Consider the following 20539-nt stretch of genomic DNA (forward strand, 5'->3'; position numbering starts at 1 on the left):
TCACCGTATCAGCACACAGAAGGCACATAACTGTGAACGTTTTTAGAGAAATGAAAACAGGTTGCACTACAACAATTATATGCACTCGCACAATTGTTCCCAAATATATTTTGAGGTCGCACAGATTAAATTATGGGAGCATATGCGACCAAAATTGTCGCAATTTCGAGCCTTGCCAGTGGAAGACATCTCTACCGCCGGATTGATCACCTTACCATGGAACATAACCATAAACTTCCCAAACCTCTTTTCTAAAGACCTTTACTTAGTTTATACCTGCAGCCTATGTTTTCCAACCTGATTAGATAACATTTACTTGGGGTCAGCATTACAGATAATAGCTATATTATTTGTTCAAAGATAAATAAGCAGTTATTTATCGTTAATTCCACCAGAACCATTAAGTGGTTCCCATAAGCAACATTACCATAGAAATCTCTTCCATTGCTATATTCAGCTCAACCGCATTGCATTTAGCTATTGAAGGATGAATGAGTGTATGTTTGCTGGTAAGATGTGCTTGACAGCTTGTGGTGTGGAAAATTGTGCACTGGTTTTAATTTTATTAATGAAGAACGTGGCAAAGTCCTCAACTGTTAGAGTTGATGATGAAGGGGGAGAAGGAAGACAGGGAGGAAAATGTTTTAAAGAGTATGCGAGAATTAGACATTGTTAATTTTGTTATGATAGTATGTCCTTTTAGCAGTGGAGACATTAGCAAAGGAATTTATGTGGTATCTTCTTGTTTAGTGGATATTCATTTATTGGTATCATTACTACCATATTGTCATGTTTACTCTTGCATATCTGTTGTTGATAAATTTCATTAATCTTATTACAATCGTGTCTTTGTTTTGATGATCCAAGGCTCTACTAGCTATCTAAACCACCAATGTTTCAGATAAATCAGTTGACCAACTCCCTCCAGTTTGTGAATCTCAAATTGTTGAACAGCTTGTGGGAAGCACTCTCAAATAGAAATATAAACTTTTGAACTGCGGGTTTCGTCTGGCCAGAGGAGAACTGCCCCCCCAACTGAGCCTGGTTTCTCCCAAGGTTATTTTCTCCATTCTACCACAGAGGGAGTTTTGGTTCCTTGCCGCTGTCGCCTCTGGCTTGCTCAGTTGGGGACACTTAATTTTCTAGCGATTATCGCCAATTTGATTGCACAGATACTATTTAAACTAAACTGAGCTAGACAATGACATCTCTGAATTCAATAATGAAATGCCTTTAACTGAAAATTGAGTGTTTAATCTTATTATACATTACTGACACTCTATCCTCCAATTTGATACTGTTAAGTGCTTTGACACAATCTGTATTGTTAAAAGTGCTATATAAATAAAGGTGACTTGACTTGACTTGACAAATGTTAAATGAACAGTCCTTGACTGGTGCGCTGATGAGACGATGTCTTTGGTGACATTAGTCTCATTTACTACACAAGCATACATAAATAAATAAATAAATAAGTGTAATTAAGCTTTAAATCCCCCCATTCATTAGAATGTGACTGTTTAACTTGTTCTGAACAAAAAATAATGACACGTTTTTTTTTACTTTTAATTTTTAAATGTTTATACTTTGCTTATGACCTTCAAACCACTATGTTTTACCATTTGTCAGCAAGAAGTTTTTGTAAGGAAATGAAAGTAATTTAAAATACAACACAATTTAGTATGTAAAAATGAACGCATTGAAAATGAACATAAAAATGAACTTCTTTTTTTGTTTTGTATTATAAGTACAGGTCAGAATAAGTATATTCTTTCATTTTTGCATACATATATCTGTTACACTGAATGACAATGGTTTGTCACTCTGAATGATAATTTGCCAAAAAGATATAATATTGCCATTGCAATTTAAAGGTTTTAAATGCATATCATTTGCATATGGATGATTTGAATTGCAGGCTGGATGCTTTGAATTGTAAGCGTGTGAATTTGGGTGGAGGTCAGGCCGCGGCATACCTTCAGAGACTGTTGCAGCTGAAATACCCTGCAAACCAGACTGCCATCACACTGAGCCGCATGGAGGAGCTACTGCATCAGCACAGCTATGTCGCACTGGACTACCAGCACGGTAAACCAGCACTCTTGGAATTTTGTCATTAATTGTAAGGAAATTATTTCAGCAATTTAGAGGACAACGTGTTTGGTCTGATGATACTAAAATTGAGCCTTTGAAAATTTTTGAAAAAAATACAAAAGTTGGAAGAAAAAAATGCCTTTTGTGCAATTTAGGTGTTTGCACACAACTCAGTTTTTTTGTGGTAAGTTTTACATAAATGTGATTAATTGATTATAAATTCATTTTAATTTTAGTTTCAGCTTTCAGTATGAAACTAATTTAATTTTTTAGTTTTGTTGCATCATTACTTTAACTGCATTCTACTAATGCACTCATACTTTCATAAATTGTGAGACAGAGCTGGAGAAGTGGCGAAGTCCTAACTTTTATGAGAGGGAAGTTCACCGTGTGCAGCTGCCATTTTCAGGGCGGGCAGCTGGCGTTTGCGTGAGTGTTGAGGAGAAGAATGAGAGGAAAGCGCAACAGCTCCGCCGACTACAGGAAATCAACATTCGCCGCAGAGAAGAGAAATTACAGGAAGACCAGAAACGACTGGAAACGCTTCTGTCTGTGCAGGTATACACGTTTACATGCAGAAAGGTGAAGCACTCTTGTATGCACACAGTAATAGTCAAGTTTCCATCAGGAACTGCTGGAGGATGGCTCTCTGGAACTATTTCACAGGAGTCTGGTGGAGCTCAACATGGACTCAGCTGAGGAGCTTCAATCTTACATCCATAAACTCAGTATGAGCATGGAGCAGCACAGGCTCATGAAGGCTGAGGTTTGTGAATGCAGACACTTCTTTGTGTTTCTGGCCTTGTGATCTCATAGTGCTGTCTTTGATTTGTTTGAATTACTGAATAAAAATAATAAAACATGATAGAATGAGGGTAATAATCATGTTTTGCAAATAATATTTATTTTTGTGCAAAACTTGTTGTTCATCATGTTGTTGAAACAGACTGCAGAGGTGGAGCAACCCGCAGAAGATGGGAGTGAAATGGTACCAGATTTAATTCAGGACAATGACGAGCCCGGCAAAACTACCAGTGCCATCCAGGTAATCTTTGAATAAAGTCAAGGAATGACTTCATTCAGAATTGTTCATTGTATTCGTATTCGTATATCATTTGGTCTCGATTTTGCTCTCTTTTTCTACTTTGTGTTAGCTATTGTTTAACAAGGCAGAGTATCATCAGCTGTTTGTGGGCACAGAGCGTCTGCGTGTGCCAGAGATCTTATTCCAGCCATCTCTGATTGGAGAGGAGCAGATGGGCCTGATGGAGACAATGCAGTTTGTTCTGGAACAGTGAGCAATTATTAACCCCAGAAATTATATATCAGTGTATTTACACTTGGGCAGATGAATGTGTCTCAGCAAAACACTTTTAAATCCAATCTATGATTCACATGGTATACGCAAATATAACAAGTGTTTTCTCTGTTATCAGCATTACATTTTCAAAATTAAATACTTTGGCAGCACATTAGATTCGGGAACAATTCACTGTTAAGTAGTTGCTTATTAGCATGCATATTGACTGTTTATTAGTATTTATAAAAGACATATGCAACCCTGGACCACAAAAGCAGTCATAAGTTGCACAGGTATATTTGTAGCAATAGCCAGCAATACATTGTATGGGTCTAAATGATCGATTTTTCTTTTATGCCAAAAATCATTAGAATATTAAGTAAAGATCATGTTCCGTGAAGATATTTTGTAAATTTCCTACCGTGAATTTATCAAACTGTAATTTTTTATTAGTAATATGCATTACTAAAGACTTCATTTGGACAACTTTAAAGGCAATTTTCTCAATATTTTGATATTTGCACCCTCAGATTCCAGATTTTGAAGTAGTTATATCTCGGCTAAATATTTTCCTATCCTAACAAACAGTGGTGGAAAGAGTACTGAAAATTTGTACTTAAGTACAAGTACTGTTACATTGCTGAAATAATACTCAATTACAAGTAAAAGTACTGGTATCAAAACAGTACTTAAGTAAAAGTACAAATTACTCATCTCAAAACTACTCTGAGTACTAGTTACTTTTTAGCGGCAATATTTAATGAATTATCAAAAAATATTAATTCATATTTTCGCTTCTGGGTCCTAACGCTCTGCCAGATACCTCAAGAAAACAACAAACTGTGCTAATATACACCCACAATGTCATGTAATACTGAAAAATTATAACCCTAACCTTTATCTCCATATTGAAAACCCAGATGGCAAGACAGTGTTTCAGCTAAAATATTATTTTCTGAGACACTGTGAGCACGGAGACTGAAGCAAATTTTTAAATGCTTAGCTTAAATATGCAATATTAATTAAATAGTGCTCATAAATGGCTGTTGAGATGGTACTCTCAAGTGAAATGAGTAGAGCCGGCAGCCATGTCACCCTGTTGCCCAAGACTGGTTGCCCACTGAAGCTAAGCAGGGTTGAGCCTGGTCAGTACCTGGATGGGAGACCTCCTGTGAAAACTAGGTTGCTGCTGGAAGAGGTGCTAGTGAGACCAGCAGGGGGTGCTCACCCTGTGGTCTGTGTGGGTCCTAGCGCCCCAGTATAGTGATGGGGACACTATACTATCAAAAGCACCGTCCTTCGGATGAGACATTAAACCGAGGTCCTGACTCTCTGTGGTCATTAAAAATCCCAGGATGTCTTTCAAAAAGAGTAGAGGTGTGATCTCGGCATCCTTGCCAAATTTGCCCATTGGCCTCTGACCATCATGGCCTCCTAACAATCCCCTTATCTGCTGATTGGCTTGATCACTCTGTCTCCTCTCCACCAATAAGCTGGTGTGTGGTGGGCGTTCTGGCGCATTATGGCTGCCGTCGCATCATCCAGGTGGATGCTGCATGCTGGTGGTGGATGAGGAGACCCCCCCCCCCCCCTCACAATGTAAAGCGCTTTGAGTGCCTAGAAAAGCGCTATATAAATGTAAGGAATTAATAATTATTATTATTATTATTAGAGGCATGGACCCGGAAACAGCAATCCTTACGTCATAGTTAACAAGAGGATTCTCCCCAAGCCTTCAGACTGATGTCATCAGAGCGAGAACGCCATTCCAGAGCGGAAGCAAAATTTCAGGGTTTAATTAAATATTACGACGGCAGACAATTTATTTTTTCCCCCGGTGTGTTGACTTGCACGGTTTAATTATTCACCACAAGACTAGTAATGTGCACTAAAAAAGTAAATAGGGTCATTTTTGATTTCATGATGACTTCAATACCATTGGCAAAACTACCACATACTGTATACTGCCATATAGATATTTTAATATTTCAAATTGTTTTGTCCATCCATTTTTTCAAGGCAAACATTATTTCAAGCTTTGAGTGGTTTAATCCAAGTCTTCAAAAAAAAAAAAAGACACGTTCACTTTATATGATGAACAGATTTTAATATAGGCTTTTATTTACATAGCCTACATATACAGGTGCTGGTCATATAATTAGAATATCATCAAAAAGTTGATTTATTCCTCTTCACGATACCCCATATGGGGTTAAGGTCAGGCGAGTTTGCTGGCCAATTAAGAACAGGGATACCATGGTCCTTAAACCAGATACTGGTTGCTTTGGCACTGTGTGCAGGTGCCAAGTCCTGCTGGAAAATGAAATCAGCATCTCCATAAAGCTTGTCAGCAGAAGGAAGCATGAAGTGCTCTAAAATTTCCTGGTAGATGGCAGCGTTGACTGTGGACTTCAGAAAACACAGTGGACCAACACCAGCAGATGACATGGCAGCCCAAATCATCACAGACTGTGGAAACTTAACACTGGACTTCAAGCAACTTGGATTCTGTGCCTCTCCACTCTTCCTCCAGACTCTAGGACCTTGATTTACAAATGAAATGCAAAATTTACTTTCATCTGAAAAGAGGACTTTGGACCACTGAGCAACAGTCCAGTTCTTTTTCTCCACAGCCCAGGTAAGACACTTCTGATGTTGTCTCTGCTTCAGAAGTGGCTTAGTAGCCCTTTTCCTGAAGACGTCTGAGCGTGGTGACTCTTGATGCACTGACTCCAGCTTCAGTTCACTCCTTGTGAAGCTCTCACAAGTGTTTGAATCAGCTTTGCTTGACAGTATTCTCAAGCTTGCAGTCATCCCTGTTGCTTGTGCACCTTTTCCTACCCAAATTATTCCTTCCAGTCAACTTTGCATTTACTATGCTTTGATACAGCACTCTGTAAACAGCCACACCTTTCAGTAATGACCCTCTGTGGCTTACCCTCTTTGTGGAGGGTGTCAATGTTCATCTTCTGGATCATTGTCAAGTCAGCAGTCTTCTCCATTATTATGGTTTCAAAGAACAAGAGATACCCAGAATTTGTACTGTAGGGATGGTCATTTATTCAAACTCAAATGTAAATATTCTAATATTTTGAGATACTGATTTTTGACTTTCATGAGCTGTAAGCTCTAATCATCAAAATTAAAAGAAATAAACATTTGAAATATATCAGTCTGTGTGTAATGAATGAATATAATATACAAGTTTCACTTTTTTAATGGAATTAGTGAAATAAATCAACTTTTTGATGATATTCTAATTATATGACCAGCACCTGTAAACATTGATCCATTACCATTACAAAAATCTCAATCTTAAACATTTGCTCATTCTGTGCATTTCTTTAAAATAGGGTAACTTTGTTGCAAATGCTTACAGCAAAGAAGCTTGATTTCAAATTTGGTTTCAAACTGAACTGAATTTACAAAAAAAGACATATAGCTTTAATATATGAACTCAATTCAGTTGAGGTATTCGAAATGTCACAACACTGAATTTTTATAAGCAGTGATTTAAGAGCCATATATGTTATTTATTTAAAGAAATGGAACATCGGATGGCGTTGACCTGTAATGTCTGTACAATGTAGTGATGCAGTTACGCAGACTAGGATATTTATATGTACAAATCAGACAAATATCACATTCTGAAAAATTTCTAGCATAAATTTACATTGTAAAGAAATTAAAGTTCCATCTTTCATATTGAAAGACTTTCTAGTGCATTTCACTTAGTCAATAAAATGTCCAGTAGCATTTTCATCGGTCAGGCGTGGATCTGTTCTGAATGATAACTTTTGAAAAAGTTTAATCTAGGAGCAAAGATAAATAATTTCTACTATAACAGCACGTAGAGATCAAGATTGCACACAGTCTGAGCAAGCAATATCGGAGTGAGAGGGCAGGCAGTTCATTATTATTGGTCCGTTTATGATCGGATATCTTTATTGGCTAATGGCTACTGAAATGCCGTCAAAGGTTTGAATATCAATTCAAATTGGGCGTACTCAGTAACGAACTATGATTTAAATGTAACGAAGTACAGCTTTAAAAATCTACTCAAAGTACAAGTACCTGAAAAAACTACTTACAGTAACGTGAGTAGTTGTAATTCGTTACCTCCACCACTGCTAACAAACCATAATGAAAAGCTTATTTATTCAGCTTTCAGATGATGTATAAATCTCACAAAAAATTGACCCTTATGACTGGTTTTGTGGTCCAGGGTCACGTCTTAATCCATGACCATATTCTAGATCCCATAACCCTTCCCCATACCGAAAAATAACAACTACCTTACTTACTATCAATACGTAGCAGATTAGGAGTTTTATAGTGCTTTTCACGATACAAATAGTTGCAAGTCAAGTCACCTTTATTTATATAGCGCTTTTAACAATACAGATTGTGTCAAAGCACTTAACAGTATCAAATTGGAGGATAGAGTGTCAGTAATGTATAGTGATGAGATTAAACACTCAATTTTCAGTTAAAGGCATTTCATTATTGAATTCAGAGATGTCATTGTCTAGCTCAGTTTAGTTTAAATAGTATCTGTGCAATCAAATCGGTGATAATCGCTAGAAATTAAGTGTCCCCAACTGAGCAAGCCAGAGGCGACAGCGGCAAGGAACCAAAACTCCCTCTGTGACAGAATGGAGAAAAAAAAAACCTTGGGAGAAACCAGGCTCAGTCGGGGCCAGTTCTCCTCTGACCAGACGAAACCCACAGTTCAAAAGTTTATATTTCTATTTTAATTTTGTTGCAAGTTCTAACAATAGTAGTATTATGTAGTTAGGTATTTTATTATATTTTTAGTTATTTTGTTATATTTTTTTAGTTTTAATGTAATTTAATCTAGGTTTTCGCTGGGGATATGTCTCTGGGGGTCATCTGGGTGTCCTGGTCTCCGCTGACGATCAGGGCTGTAGACATCATCTCTTGGTGCTGATCCACCATCTGATCAGATACGGACTGAGAAACAGAATAGGAAAGAAACAGACAAATATTAGCGTAGATGCCATTCTTCTTACGATGCAACAAGTACATTGTGTGTTATGGGGAGTGTTCCCGGTTCCGGTTGATCTAATTAATGCAGCCTAACAACCCTTTAACGGATTTGAATTATAGAAGTGTATTAGTGTGTTATGTGTACGCCAGGATAAAGAGATGGGTCTTTAATCTAGATTTAAACTGACAGAGTGTGTCTGCCTCCCGAACAGTGTTAGGTAGATTGTTCCAGAGTTTCGGTGCTAAATAGGAAAAGGATCTGCCGCCCGCAGTCGATTTTGATATTCTAGGAGTTTTGAGAACGCAGCGGACGTGGAGGACTGTAATGCGATAAGAGCTCGCTCAAGTACTGAGGAGCTAAACCATTCAGGGCTTTATAAGTAATTAACAAGATTTTAAAATCTATCCGATGTTTGATAGGGAGCCAATGCAGTGTTGACAGAACCGGGCTAATATGGTCATATTTCCTGGTTTTAGTAAGGACTCTAGCTGCTGCATTTTGGACCAACTGTAGTTTGTTGATCAAGCGTGCAGAACAACCACCCAATAAAGCATTACAATAGTCTAACCTTGAGGTCATAAACGCATGAACTAACATTTCTGCATTTGACGTTGAGAGCATAGGTCGCAATTTAGATATGTTTTTGAGATGAAAAATGCAGTTTTACAGATGCTAGAAACATGGCTTTCAAATGACAGATTGCTATCGAACAGCACACCTAGGTTCCTGACTGATGAAGAAGAATTGACAGAGCAGCCATCAAGTGTTAGATAATGTTCTAGGTTATTACATGTGGGGTTTTAGGTCCGATAATTAACAGCTCTGTTTTTCAGAATTTAGCAGTAAAAATTACTTGTCATCCAGTTTTTATATCGACTATGCATTCCGTTAGTTTCTCAATTTGGTGTGTTTCACCGGGCGAAGAAATATAGAGCTGAGTATCATCAGCATAACAGTGAAAGCTAACACCATGTCTCCTGATAATATCTCCCAAGGGTAACATGTAAAGCGTGAAAAGTAACGGCCCTAGTACTGAGCCTTGAGGTACTCCATACTGCACTTGTGATCGATATGATACCTCTTCATTCACTGCTACGAACTGATGGCGGTCAGATAAGTACGATTTGAACCATGCTAAGGCGCTTCCACTAATGGCAACAAAGTTTTGTAGTCTATTCAAAAGAATGTTGTGGTCGATAGTGTCGAACGCAGCGCTAAGATCCAGTAGAACTAATAAAGAGATACAACCACGATCAGATGATAGAAGCAGGTCATTTGTAACTCTAATGAGAGCAGTCTCAGTACTATGATACGATCTAAATCCTGACTGGAATTCCTCACAGATATCATTTTTCTCTAAGAAGGAATATAATTGTGAGGATACTACCTTTTCTAGTATCTTTGACAGAAAAGGGAGATTTGAGATTGGTCTGTAATTAACTAGGTCTTTGGGGTCAAGTTGCGTTTTTTTTATGAGAGGCTTAATAACAGCCAATTTGAAGGTTTTGGGGACATATCCTAATGACAATGATGAATTAATAATAGCCAAAAGAGGATCTATGACTTCTGGAAGCAGCTCTTTTAGTAGTTTAGATGGAATCGGGTCTAACATACATGTTGTTGGTTTAGATGATTTAACAAGTTTATATAAGGCTTTCCTGTAGCTCAAATAGTAGAGCATGGCACTAGCAACGCCAAGATCATGGGTTCGATTCCCAGGGAAAGCAAGAGCTGATAAAACTGTAACTTGAATGCAATGTAAGTCGCTTTGGATAAAAGCGTCTGCTAAATGCATAAATGTAAATGTAAATATAATTCTTCCTCTCCTACAGCAGAGAATGAATGAAATTGCTCCTCAGGGGATCTATAGTGCGCTATCTGATGCGATACTGTAGCTGATGGCTGCAAAGATACAATTTTATCTCTGATAGTATCGATCTTGGAAGTGAAGTAGTTCATAAAGTCACTACTGTGCTCTTGGGAAATGCCAAGACCTGTTGATGCTTTATTTTTCGTTAATTTAGTCACTGTATTGAATAAATACCGAGGGTTATGTTTGTTTTCTTCTAGAAGAGACGAAAAGTAATCAGATCTAGCAGTTTTTAATGCTTTTCTGTAGGATAGGGTACTTCCCCGCCAAGCTAAACGAAATACCTCTAATTTAGTTTTCCTCCAGCTGCGCTCCATTTTCCAGGCTGCTCTCTTTAGGGTGCGAGTGTGCTCATTATACCACGGTGTTGGACTCTTATCCTTAATCTTCCTTGAGCGTAAAGGAGCAACCGCATCTAAAGTGCTAGAAAAGAGAGAGTCCATAGTTCCTATTACATCATCGAGTTGTTCTGAGCTATTGGATATGCTAAGGAACTGAGATAAGTCAGGAAGATTATTTATAAAGCAGTCTTTTGTGGTAGAGGTAATGGTTCTACCATATTTGTAACAAGAAGTTGGCTTTACAGCTTTAGCTATATGGAATATACAGGAGACTAGATAATGATCTGAGATATCATCGCTCTGCTGCAAAATTTCAACGCCACTGACATCAATTCCATGTGACAGTATTAAATCTAGAGTATGATTTCGACAATGAGTAGGTCCTGACACGTGTTGTTTAACACCAATAGAGTTTAGAATGTCTATAAATGCTGATCCCAACTAATCTTTTTCATTATCAACATGGATATTAAAATCCATGCAAAGCAACTTCACAGAAAATGAAAGTTTCTATTTTACATTTAGGACATTACACATCAGTGGTGATGTCTAAATGTATGGTTAAAAATCATGCAGTTAGTTAATGACATGTTTTCAAACAAACGGTGAATGCTATTAAAGGTGCAGTAGGACATCTTGGAAAGTGCTAACCTGATAGCACTGAAAGCGTACGTCCCACCCTTCCTGCAAATCGCCATCTAAAGCCACACCTCCTGAACGCATATACTTACTTTCACTCTCTGTTGTTTAAAGTGATAAAATATAACTTAATTCCCACCATATTTCTGGTATTAACTATCAAACTAATCTAACTAATTTGATTGTTTGCTTTTTAAAACCTTTTTAAAAGCTTGTTCCATTTGCGTTTCTATTCGCGCCTATTATTGTTTTCTTTTTTCTCGCTCTTTCATTTTCTCTCGCGCGCCGTTTTTCACGAGTTCATCAAACAGTGGTAAGTGAATCATTCATCAATCACGGTGAGTAATGGCTTCTTCTCCTGCTATTGTTGTTTGTACCGCTTGCCACATGTATAGTTTATCTCTCTCTGTCGGCGACGAGGGATTCACATGTGATAAATGCAGGGAAATAGTTAGGCTGACGGAGAAGATTTTAGAACTAGAGACACGCATCCAAACTTTAGTTGAGGATAGTAAGAATGTGAGGGCTGTAGATACTGCTTTGGATGCGACTAGCTCAAGGAGTACTGTACATTGTTCGGTTCTGGTTTCAGCGCCTCGGCAGCAGGGCAATTGTGAGGCGGCATAGTCACGGGTCAAAACACCGCTCTTCCGTTCCGATCAAAACATCAAACAGGTTCTCCCCACACACCCACTGAGAAACTTGATGAAAGCCACCATAGTCCAATGTTTATCGTGAGCCAGAGCGCCTGACATCTTGGCAAATTTAAAAGTGCTGGCTAATGCTAAACGTAATTTCAGTAAGATTGTTATTCACGTCGGCGCTAATGATGTTCGACTTCGCCAGTCAGAGATCACTAAAAATAATGTTAAAGTATGGAAGCAGAATAGTGACAATAGTTTTTGAAACATAAAGCATGCTGAATTCCACAAATCGAAAAAAAAGATGCATTGCAATTAACAGTTCTTGCATTTTAATGCCTTTTATTTCCAGGGCTTGCATTTTTAGGGCTTGTCTTATTTAACATAGTTGTTTATTTAAGCTGTGAATATTTCAATTCAAAATATTTCACACCCATTTTCATAATTAAAAAAATAGTTCATATTCACCTTCCGGAATTCACTTCCAAAATATTCAATCTGTTTGAAAATACGATGTATAATATTCGACAGGCAAATTTCGGTCACTTTATTTCCCTTTCCAAATTCGCTGCCACAAATTCAGTGGTTAAAATTCGGCAGAAAATTCAGCGTTGCACATCCGGGAACCGCAGGAATAGCAGTAGAGCACCGATGCATGATCTCCAGCTGATGTCAGCCGCTCACCAGCAGGTGGCGCAAGCGGCTGTTGATGAAGGCCATATGTGGATCAAGTCATTCATTTACAAAAACTGATTTGCAGAAATGGAGCAAACGCTACGTAGAAGTTTTGATTATCGCGGCCAGTATAAACATGTGGAAACGCTGATTGTGTGTGTGTTTAATTCATCATCTTCGCTGTTTCCCGTAGTCTACATGTAAGCAGCTTTCTCTACCACAAAGGAAATTTATAATGCTCTTTTACCCAACGTTGAAGTACAGAACTAACATTACATCTGAGGAAGACATATATTGCTTTCGGTTGTTTAGTTTCTGTAACTTTGTATAATGGCTTGTGTGACGCTGTGCTGTAATACTCGGGTTCCCCTCATACGTCACACTCCAGGATTCCCCAACGACGCGTAATGAGCCTTAGTGAACTAATACAGTGATAAGACCTCAGATCTCAGAATACGCTTTATTGATGATTATGCAAACTATATACAGGCAAGCAAATGAGGTCAGAAGAACACAACGCGCTGCATTTTCGTTTCTTTCCTTACCACTGATCTGTAGAGTCGACAGTCCTACAAAGATATCAATACCACGATTAGTTTTAACAGTAAGCAACCACTTTATATCGACATAAAAAAAGAGTTCAAAACCGCCTAGGTGTATTGTTGCTGCAAATGTAAACCGGAGAAAGGATTGACGCGCTATCGCACCTAAGGGGCTGTCTGATAATTCCACCGACTGGGTTAAAACGTCCAATGTATTTAAATTAAAATGACTTGACATTTAAAATAACACAGTTAAATTGTAAAGCTTGTATTGCTCATAGTGATTTACTACAGATGAGATTTTGCCAATACCTCCCTTTATATGTGTATGTACAGTACACAATTATTTACATATAAAAGATACCTGGAAAGGGTTTTTTTTCATATTCCAACGGTTGCTAGATTCAAAACTGACTTACTACAGGTTAGATTTTGCCTTAGAGTTCCCATACGGTATGTACAGTACACAAATATCTTTTTTTTTTTTTTTAAACTACAGTAATTCACCAAAAGGGTTTTTCATGTTCCACAGGTTGTGGTACGTTGTGCAATTTTGCCAATATCTCCCTTACTGTATGTACAATTCACAATTGACCTATCGGTAAGAGTTGCTCACTGTCTTACAATGACATCTACAATATGAAAACCCTGTCCCACAATGTTTTTGCACAATTTTGGACACAGAAGGCCACCAAATGGGAATTAAATATTCCATGGAGGGATTTATAAAATATTTTAAAATAAATATGGTGTGTAACTCGAAGGAGGGTTTACAGATCACAATGCAAGCGGGAGAAGTCTCATATTACGGTCAGTCATCACGATCGTGGATGACAACATGCAGGATCAACACTGTTCATGTATCGCAGGGTACGATTAAATTAATGTTCATTTAACCAGTTTCATATGGAGAGGCACTAAAATGTAGACCTTCGTTTATGTGCTTTTGACCTACATTGTACAAGACGCGAGAACAGTCCGCTATTTAGGTTTGTACATTAGCATGGACTCACTAACTTTAACGTTAGCTAGTTTTAGCCAGTGATACTTTGCTAAAGCACAAGATAACATTAACGTTCTGTTTGAGCAGATGAAAATTGTACATTTTGAAAATGAAAATTGACAATCAGAAAATTAACTGGAATACTTGGGGACATTTTGCTCTGTTTTGTTTGAATTCAGGAAATGTAATACATTTTATTGCCCATCCTCTCAGGATACCTGGAATCAGTGTTACAAGTACCCCAGGCACATCTTTTTCTATATTTGAAGCATAAACCCCATAAAACCGATGCGAGCTTCGAATCTTCCAATGTTTCTCTATGGCGCTGAAACCTTAAGGCCGTGTGTCCACCAAAGCATTTTTCCCCGCGGCTATAGCGTATATTTTTTCAGTTGTTCTCAATGGGAGCGCCGCGTTTTTCAAAACGCCAGGAGCGTGCCGAGCACTGAGCGTCTTTTTCGCGCTGAGCGTTCGGGCATATTTTTCTTGGCGCCGAGAGTTGAAGAATGTTCAACTTTGAGGAAAACGCTGCGCTCATCAGTGTCACTTTCTAGTCAGCCAACCAATCAGAGTGGAGGAGGGGCGGGACTAATACCGATCACCCTGCTTGTACAACGACAATCTGGACGATTGGCTGGTGTTGGCCCATTCGGAGGATGTGCTCAACAGCCACAAACACGCTCTACTACTTCACCTACAGAGCCTAGGTCTCTGTGTGAACAAACAAAAAAGCGTGTTTCACCCCAGCCAGTCAATCATGTATCTTGGGGTGCAGTTGGACTCGATCTCGATGAGAGCGCATGCGAAATTTAATGTCCGCTTTGAATGTATTCAGACTAGGCCGTCCCGTGACACTGAAGGAATATCAGAGGTTCTTGGGACGGATGGCGACGGCCGCGACGATGTCACCTCGGTCTGCTGTATATGCGCCCCCTCCAGATATGGCTGAAAACACAGTCCCCAAGGTTGTTTACGCCATGTCGAGAGACCGCGTAGACATGGCGTAGGCCGCCGTGTTCGCTGCTCTGGTCGGCTGTGCTGTTGGTTCAGTCAGAAGATTCTGAGCTTATGCCGCCAAAACAGCACATTATATAGCCCCGCCCCTATTAGCCATCTTGGCTGACATTGGCCAGTGAGAGTTGCAACTTCACTGGTATTATGCAATAAGATTTCAGGTAGGTTAGGAAGGAAGGGAGTCCCCAAGGCGTTTACGCCATGTCTCGTTCCCGTCTCTCAGGGACCCGAGGTTACGACAGTAAAACGGTAATTTACCAGGAAAGACTGTATGTGTGAAAGGGGCTTGTAGCGTTGCCAACACAGGAGAATACATCAACCTATTTCTAAATATGCCATTTTTTGTACATCGTGATTTCAAAATAAAACTTTGCATGTGGCCAAATATTAACCCTCTGGGGTCGACAAACGCGTATACGCATTTGAGGCAGATTTTCCTGATAAGGCCGAAATGAGCTTGAATTACTCAAAAATTACCATTTTTGATCGTACAGATAAGAGCAATACACCATACGAATCTGTAAGGGGTCTACTTTTATTTGTATACACTCATAATAACAACTAAACTTTGTGCTTTTGAAGAATAAAGAAAACAAACAGGGTGCGCTCTCTGTCTTCTCCGTCTCTGCGAACTGCTTTTTGAAACACGTCACTAAAATGAACTGTAACTCAGCAAATACTTCACACAGAGACATGAGAAATATATCTATAGAAAGCTTGACATGTCTACTGTTAAATTAAGTAAGTCTTACCAAAAACAAATATTCTGTGATAAAGTAATCCGTTTGAAACCAAGGACATGTCCAGTTTTTCCGTCTGGGCTCATTATCGATAACAATACCACGCGCTGCTCGTGCTATTGTTATTACAATTCTCCACGCGAGGCACGCAGCATGTAAACGCCCACACCACCGTAAACAAAGCAGCAACGTGTTCATCTCGGATACTTTTCAGTTTTGGAAGAACACGCTGTGAGGAATAAGCCTTGTATTTACCTCAGAAACGCGCTGAGAGGAATAAGCCTGCCTTGTATTTACCCCCAGAAGACGCGCTGAGAGGAAAAAGCTTTGTTTACCTCACAAGCAGAACGCGAGCGCAGCTGGAGCCAGCGGAGGAGGAGATATTTTATACCGAGTAAGTAATGTTTCTTATTGGCATTCGATAATGCGTTGTTGTGACAAAGTTGAACGCATTTACTAGGTGAACTTTTCCCAAACTATAACTCATAAAATGTGTGAAATCGAGTGCAACATTTTGAAATATGATAGGCAACCTTTCATTGCATTTAGATGTTGCACGATGTGAGGATAGTTATATGTTCTATAAACAATGATATAAAAGTAATGTCTAAGAAAGTTTAGATCAATCTTTACTGTGAAGTAGCCTACTCTGTTTGCAAATACCTGCTCAAACATGTTTATAATGAGCTTAACAATAATAATTTAGTTTCTCAGTTATAAAATGTTGTTTTTGTATTGTATGACAATACATGCAAAGCATGTGTGCATCTATGTTATAAAATCACGTGGGCAATATTGGTGATTGCTAATGTAATAATATAGTTGCTCCTGATAAGCCTGTCAACATGCTCACTAATTTATTTATTAATTTTAGTGTGTGTGTGGGGGGGTGCTTTATTTATTTTGAATAGTAACAATATGTAGGCCTATATATTATAATAAATATAATGTACTGTTTTTGCTGTACTTTGGATCAAATAAATGCAGGCTTGGTGAGCTTGTTAAAAAAAACTTCTTAAAAAAAAAATTACAAATCTTACTGTTTAAATAATTTGACTGGTAGTGTATATATTGTCACCATGTTTGCTTTGTCTTTGTCTGTTCATTGTGTTGCTCACGTCTGTTTTGTGTTTTCTTATGCAGTTTCTGCTGTCTCCTGTTTTCCTGGGTTCCAATTTCCTGCCTCTGTTTTGGATATTGCACCCACGATGTCTTGACTCTTCTGTTGTTTATTTGTTTGTTTGTTCCTAATAAACTGTTTAACTGCACTCGCAAGTGAATCTCAAGTTATTTTATGTGATAGTTATATGTATACACATTTATTTTTTCCTCACATTCTTTCTTGTAGCAGTTCCCTCTCAGTCACACACCTGACTCAATGGCTCATTATGGAGCTCATTATGCGGGCCTTTGTCTTCTCAGGTGTGACTCACAGCATTATCCAGGATAGTTCACGCCCTCTCGCATAGACCCTTTCTACTCAAAAAGTGACTTAGAAAATTTAAATCAATATATTGTTTTCTCTGAATGAGTGAGTTACATTATTTTCAGATCATTTTGAAGCAAAAATTCTAGGCTACAAGATCCAGTTCTCAAAAGTCTTGTGAACAAATGTTCTGTATGTGTTTTATGGCCTTATTTCAGTTACTTTAAAATTTTAGTTTTTCTAACCACGCATAAACGTTGTTTTCTCAAAAACACAATCACGTACATACAAGCTGCTCACATATTATCGTAGCCCAGTTTGTGCTGAATACAGTGTTTTTAGACTTTAGCCATTAAAATGTTTATAAGCAACTGAAAAAAGCACAAATGTCAGGGCATGTCAAAACTTCTCCGGGGCCCCAAAACACCCTCAGCCCCCAGAGGGTTAAAATTAAATGGATTTAAATGTTTAATCGCTGTAAATCACGCCTGTTGTTGCCCTCTGCAGGTATTTGTTATAATACATAATGTACTTAAGTTGGTTGTTCATATTATGAATAGGCATATTACATTATGTATTTTAAAAGTGTTGTTCAATAAAACCATGCAGTTACTTGGTTTTGATATTTTATTTGAGCCAATTATTATTGCGTCATCGTTAATTTACACTGAACAAAATTATAAATGCAACACTTTTGTTTTTGCCCCCATTTATCATGAGCTGAACTCAAAGATCTAAGACTTTTTCTGTGTACACAAAAGGCCTACAGTGGGGCAAAAAAGTATTTAGTCAGCCACCAATTGTGCAAGTTCTCCCACTTAAAAAGATGAGAGAGGCCTGTAATTTTCATCATAGGTATATCTCAACTATGAGAGACAAAATTAAAAGAAAAATAAATCCAGAAAAAAACATTGTAGGATTTTTAAAGAATTAATTAGTAAATTCCTTGGTAAAATAAGTATTTGGTCACCTACAAACAAGCAAGATTTCTGGCTCTCACAGACCTGCAACTTCTTCTTTAAGAGGATCCTCTGTCCTCCACTCGTTACCTGTATTAATAGCATCTGTTTGAACTTCTTCTCAGTATAAAAGACACCTGTCCACAACCTCAAACAGTCCAACTCCAAACTCCACCATGGCCAAGATCAAAGAGCTGTCAAAGGACACCAGAAACAAAATTGTAGACCTGCACCAGGCTGGGAAGACTGAATCTGCAATAGGTAAGCAGCTTGGTGTGAAGAAATCAACTGTGGGAGCAATTATTAGAAAATGGAAGACAAGACCACTGATAATCTCCCTCGATCTGGGGCTCCACGCAAGATCTCACCCCGTGGGGTCAAAATGCTCACAAGAACTGTGAGCAAAAATCCCAGAACCACACGGGGGGGGACCTAGTGAATGACCTGCAGAGAGCTGGGACCAAAGTAACAAAGGCCTCAAATCCTGCAGTGCCAGACGTGTCCCCCTGCTTAAGCCAGTACATGTCCGGGCCCGTCTGAAGTTTGCTAGAGAGCATTTGGATGATCCAGAAGAGGATTGGGAGAATGTCATATGGTCAAATGAAATCAAAATAGAACTTTTTGGTAAAAACTCAACTTGTCGTGTTTGGAGGAGAAAGAATGCTGAGTTGCATCCAAAGAACACCATACCTACTGTGAAGCATGGGGGTGGAAACATCATGCTTTGGGGCTGTTTTTCTGCAAAGGGACCAGGACGACTGAGCCGTGTAAACGAAAGAATGAATGGGGCCATGTATTGTGAGATTTTGAGTGAAAACCTCCTTCCATCAGCAAGGGCATTGAAGATGAAACGTGGCTACAATGTGATTTTCTGGATTTTTTTTTTCTCATTTTGTCTCTCATAGTTGAGGTATACCTATGATGAAAATTACAGACCTCTCTCATCTTTTTAAGTGGGAGAACTTGCACAATTGGTGGCTGACTAAATAATTTTTTGCCCCACTGTATTTCTCTCAAATATTGTTCACAAATCTGTTTAAATCTGTGTTAGGGAGCACTTCTCCTTTGCTGAGATACTCCATCCACCTCACAGGTGTGGCATATCAAGATGCTGATTAGACAGCATGATTATTGCACAGCTGTGCCTTAGGCTGGCCACAATAAAAGGCCACTCTAAAATGTGCAGTTTTACTGTATTGGGGGTATCTGGGGGGGTCCGAAAACCAGTCAGTATCTGGTGTGACCACCATTTGCCTCACACAGTGCAACACATCTCCTTCGCATAGAGTTGATCAGGTTGTTGATTGTGACGATCTTGGAGGTGAAGATGCTGGATGTGGAGGTCCTGGGCTGGTGTGGTTACACGTGGTCTGCGGTTGTGAGGCCAGTTGGATGTACTGCCAAATTCTCTGAAATGCCTTTAGAGACTGCTAATGGTAGAGAAATGAACATTCAATTCACGGGCAACAGCTCTGGTGGACATTCCTGCAGTCAGCATGCCAATTGCACGCTCCCTGAAAACTTGCGACATCTGTGGCATTGTGCTGTGTGATAAAACTGCACATTTTAGAGTGGCCTTTTATTGTGGCCAGCCTAAGGCACACCTGTGCAATAATCATGCTGTCTAATCAGCATCTTTATGCCACACCTGTGAGGTGGATGGAGTATCTCGGCAAAGGAGAAGTGCTCACTAACACAGATTTAGACAGATTTGTGAACAATATTTGAGAGAAATAGGCCTTTTGTGTACATAGAAAAACTCTTAGATCTTTGAGTTCAGCTCATGAAAAATGGGGGCAAAAACAAAAGTGTTGCATTTATAATTTTGCTCAGTGTATATATAAATAGTCATACTAAAGCCTGGTTTTCACTTAGGTCTATTTGTTACTAAAAACTATCAGATTACTCGATTGTCAAAATAATCAGTAGATTACTTGATTACCAAAATAATCATATTACAGCCCTAGATTAGTTAAAATATTTCAAAATACAACTGCATTGTTTTACTTTTTCAAACTTTTATCAAACATCGGATAGATTTTAAAATCTTGTTAATTACTTATAAAACACTGAATGGCATAGCTCCTCAGTACTTGAGCAAGCTCTTATTACATTATAGTCCTCCACGTCCGCTGCGTTCTCAAAACTCTGGCCATTTGATAATACCTAGAATATCAAAATCGACTGCGGGCGGCAGATCCTTTTCCTATTTAGCATCCAAACTCTGAAACAATCTACCTAACACTGTTCGGGAGGCAGATGCACTCTGTCAGTTTAAATCTAG

The 20539-nt window shown here is 38.7% G+C and overlaps 1 protein-coding gene across 2 annotated transcripts in view; it reads left to right on the top strand.

The window, feature by feature from the left end:
- Positions 1-20539, top strand: part of actr5 (actin related protein 5) — a 62040-nt gene that overhangs the window by 15438 nt on the left and 26063 nt on the right. Inside the window, exons 3-9 of one of the 2 annotated variants that reach the window (XM_058786513.1) lie at positions 1919-2088; positions 2435-2652; positions 2723-2860; positions 3041-3139; positions 3249-3388; positions 16174-16264; positions 17014-17147. In XM_058786513.1, the coding sequence (XP_058642496.1) occupies positions 1919-2088; positions 2435-2652; positions 2723-2860; positions 3041-3139; positions 3249-3388; positions 16174-16264; positions 17014-17121 (964 nt within the window). In that variant the 3' untranslated portion in view covers positions 17122-17147. Of the gene's footprint in view, positions 1-1918; positions 2089-2434; positions 2653-2722; positions 2861-3040; positions 3140-3248; positions 3389-16173; positions 16265-17013; positions 17148-20539 lie in introns of those variants that run through there. The other variant, XM_058786512.1, reaches the window with a different exon arrangement.

This window comes from Onychostoma macrolepis, chromosome 09 (genome assembly GCF_012432095.1).
Source record: "Onychostoma macrolepis isolate SWU-2019 chromosome 09, ASM1243209v1, whole genome shotgun sequence".
In the NCBI taxonomy this organism is placed as follows: Eukaryota; Metazoa; Chordata; class Actinopteri; order Cypriniformes; family Cyprinidae; genus Onychostoma; species Onychostoma macrolepis.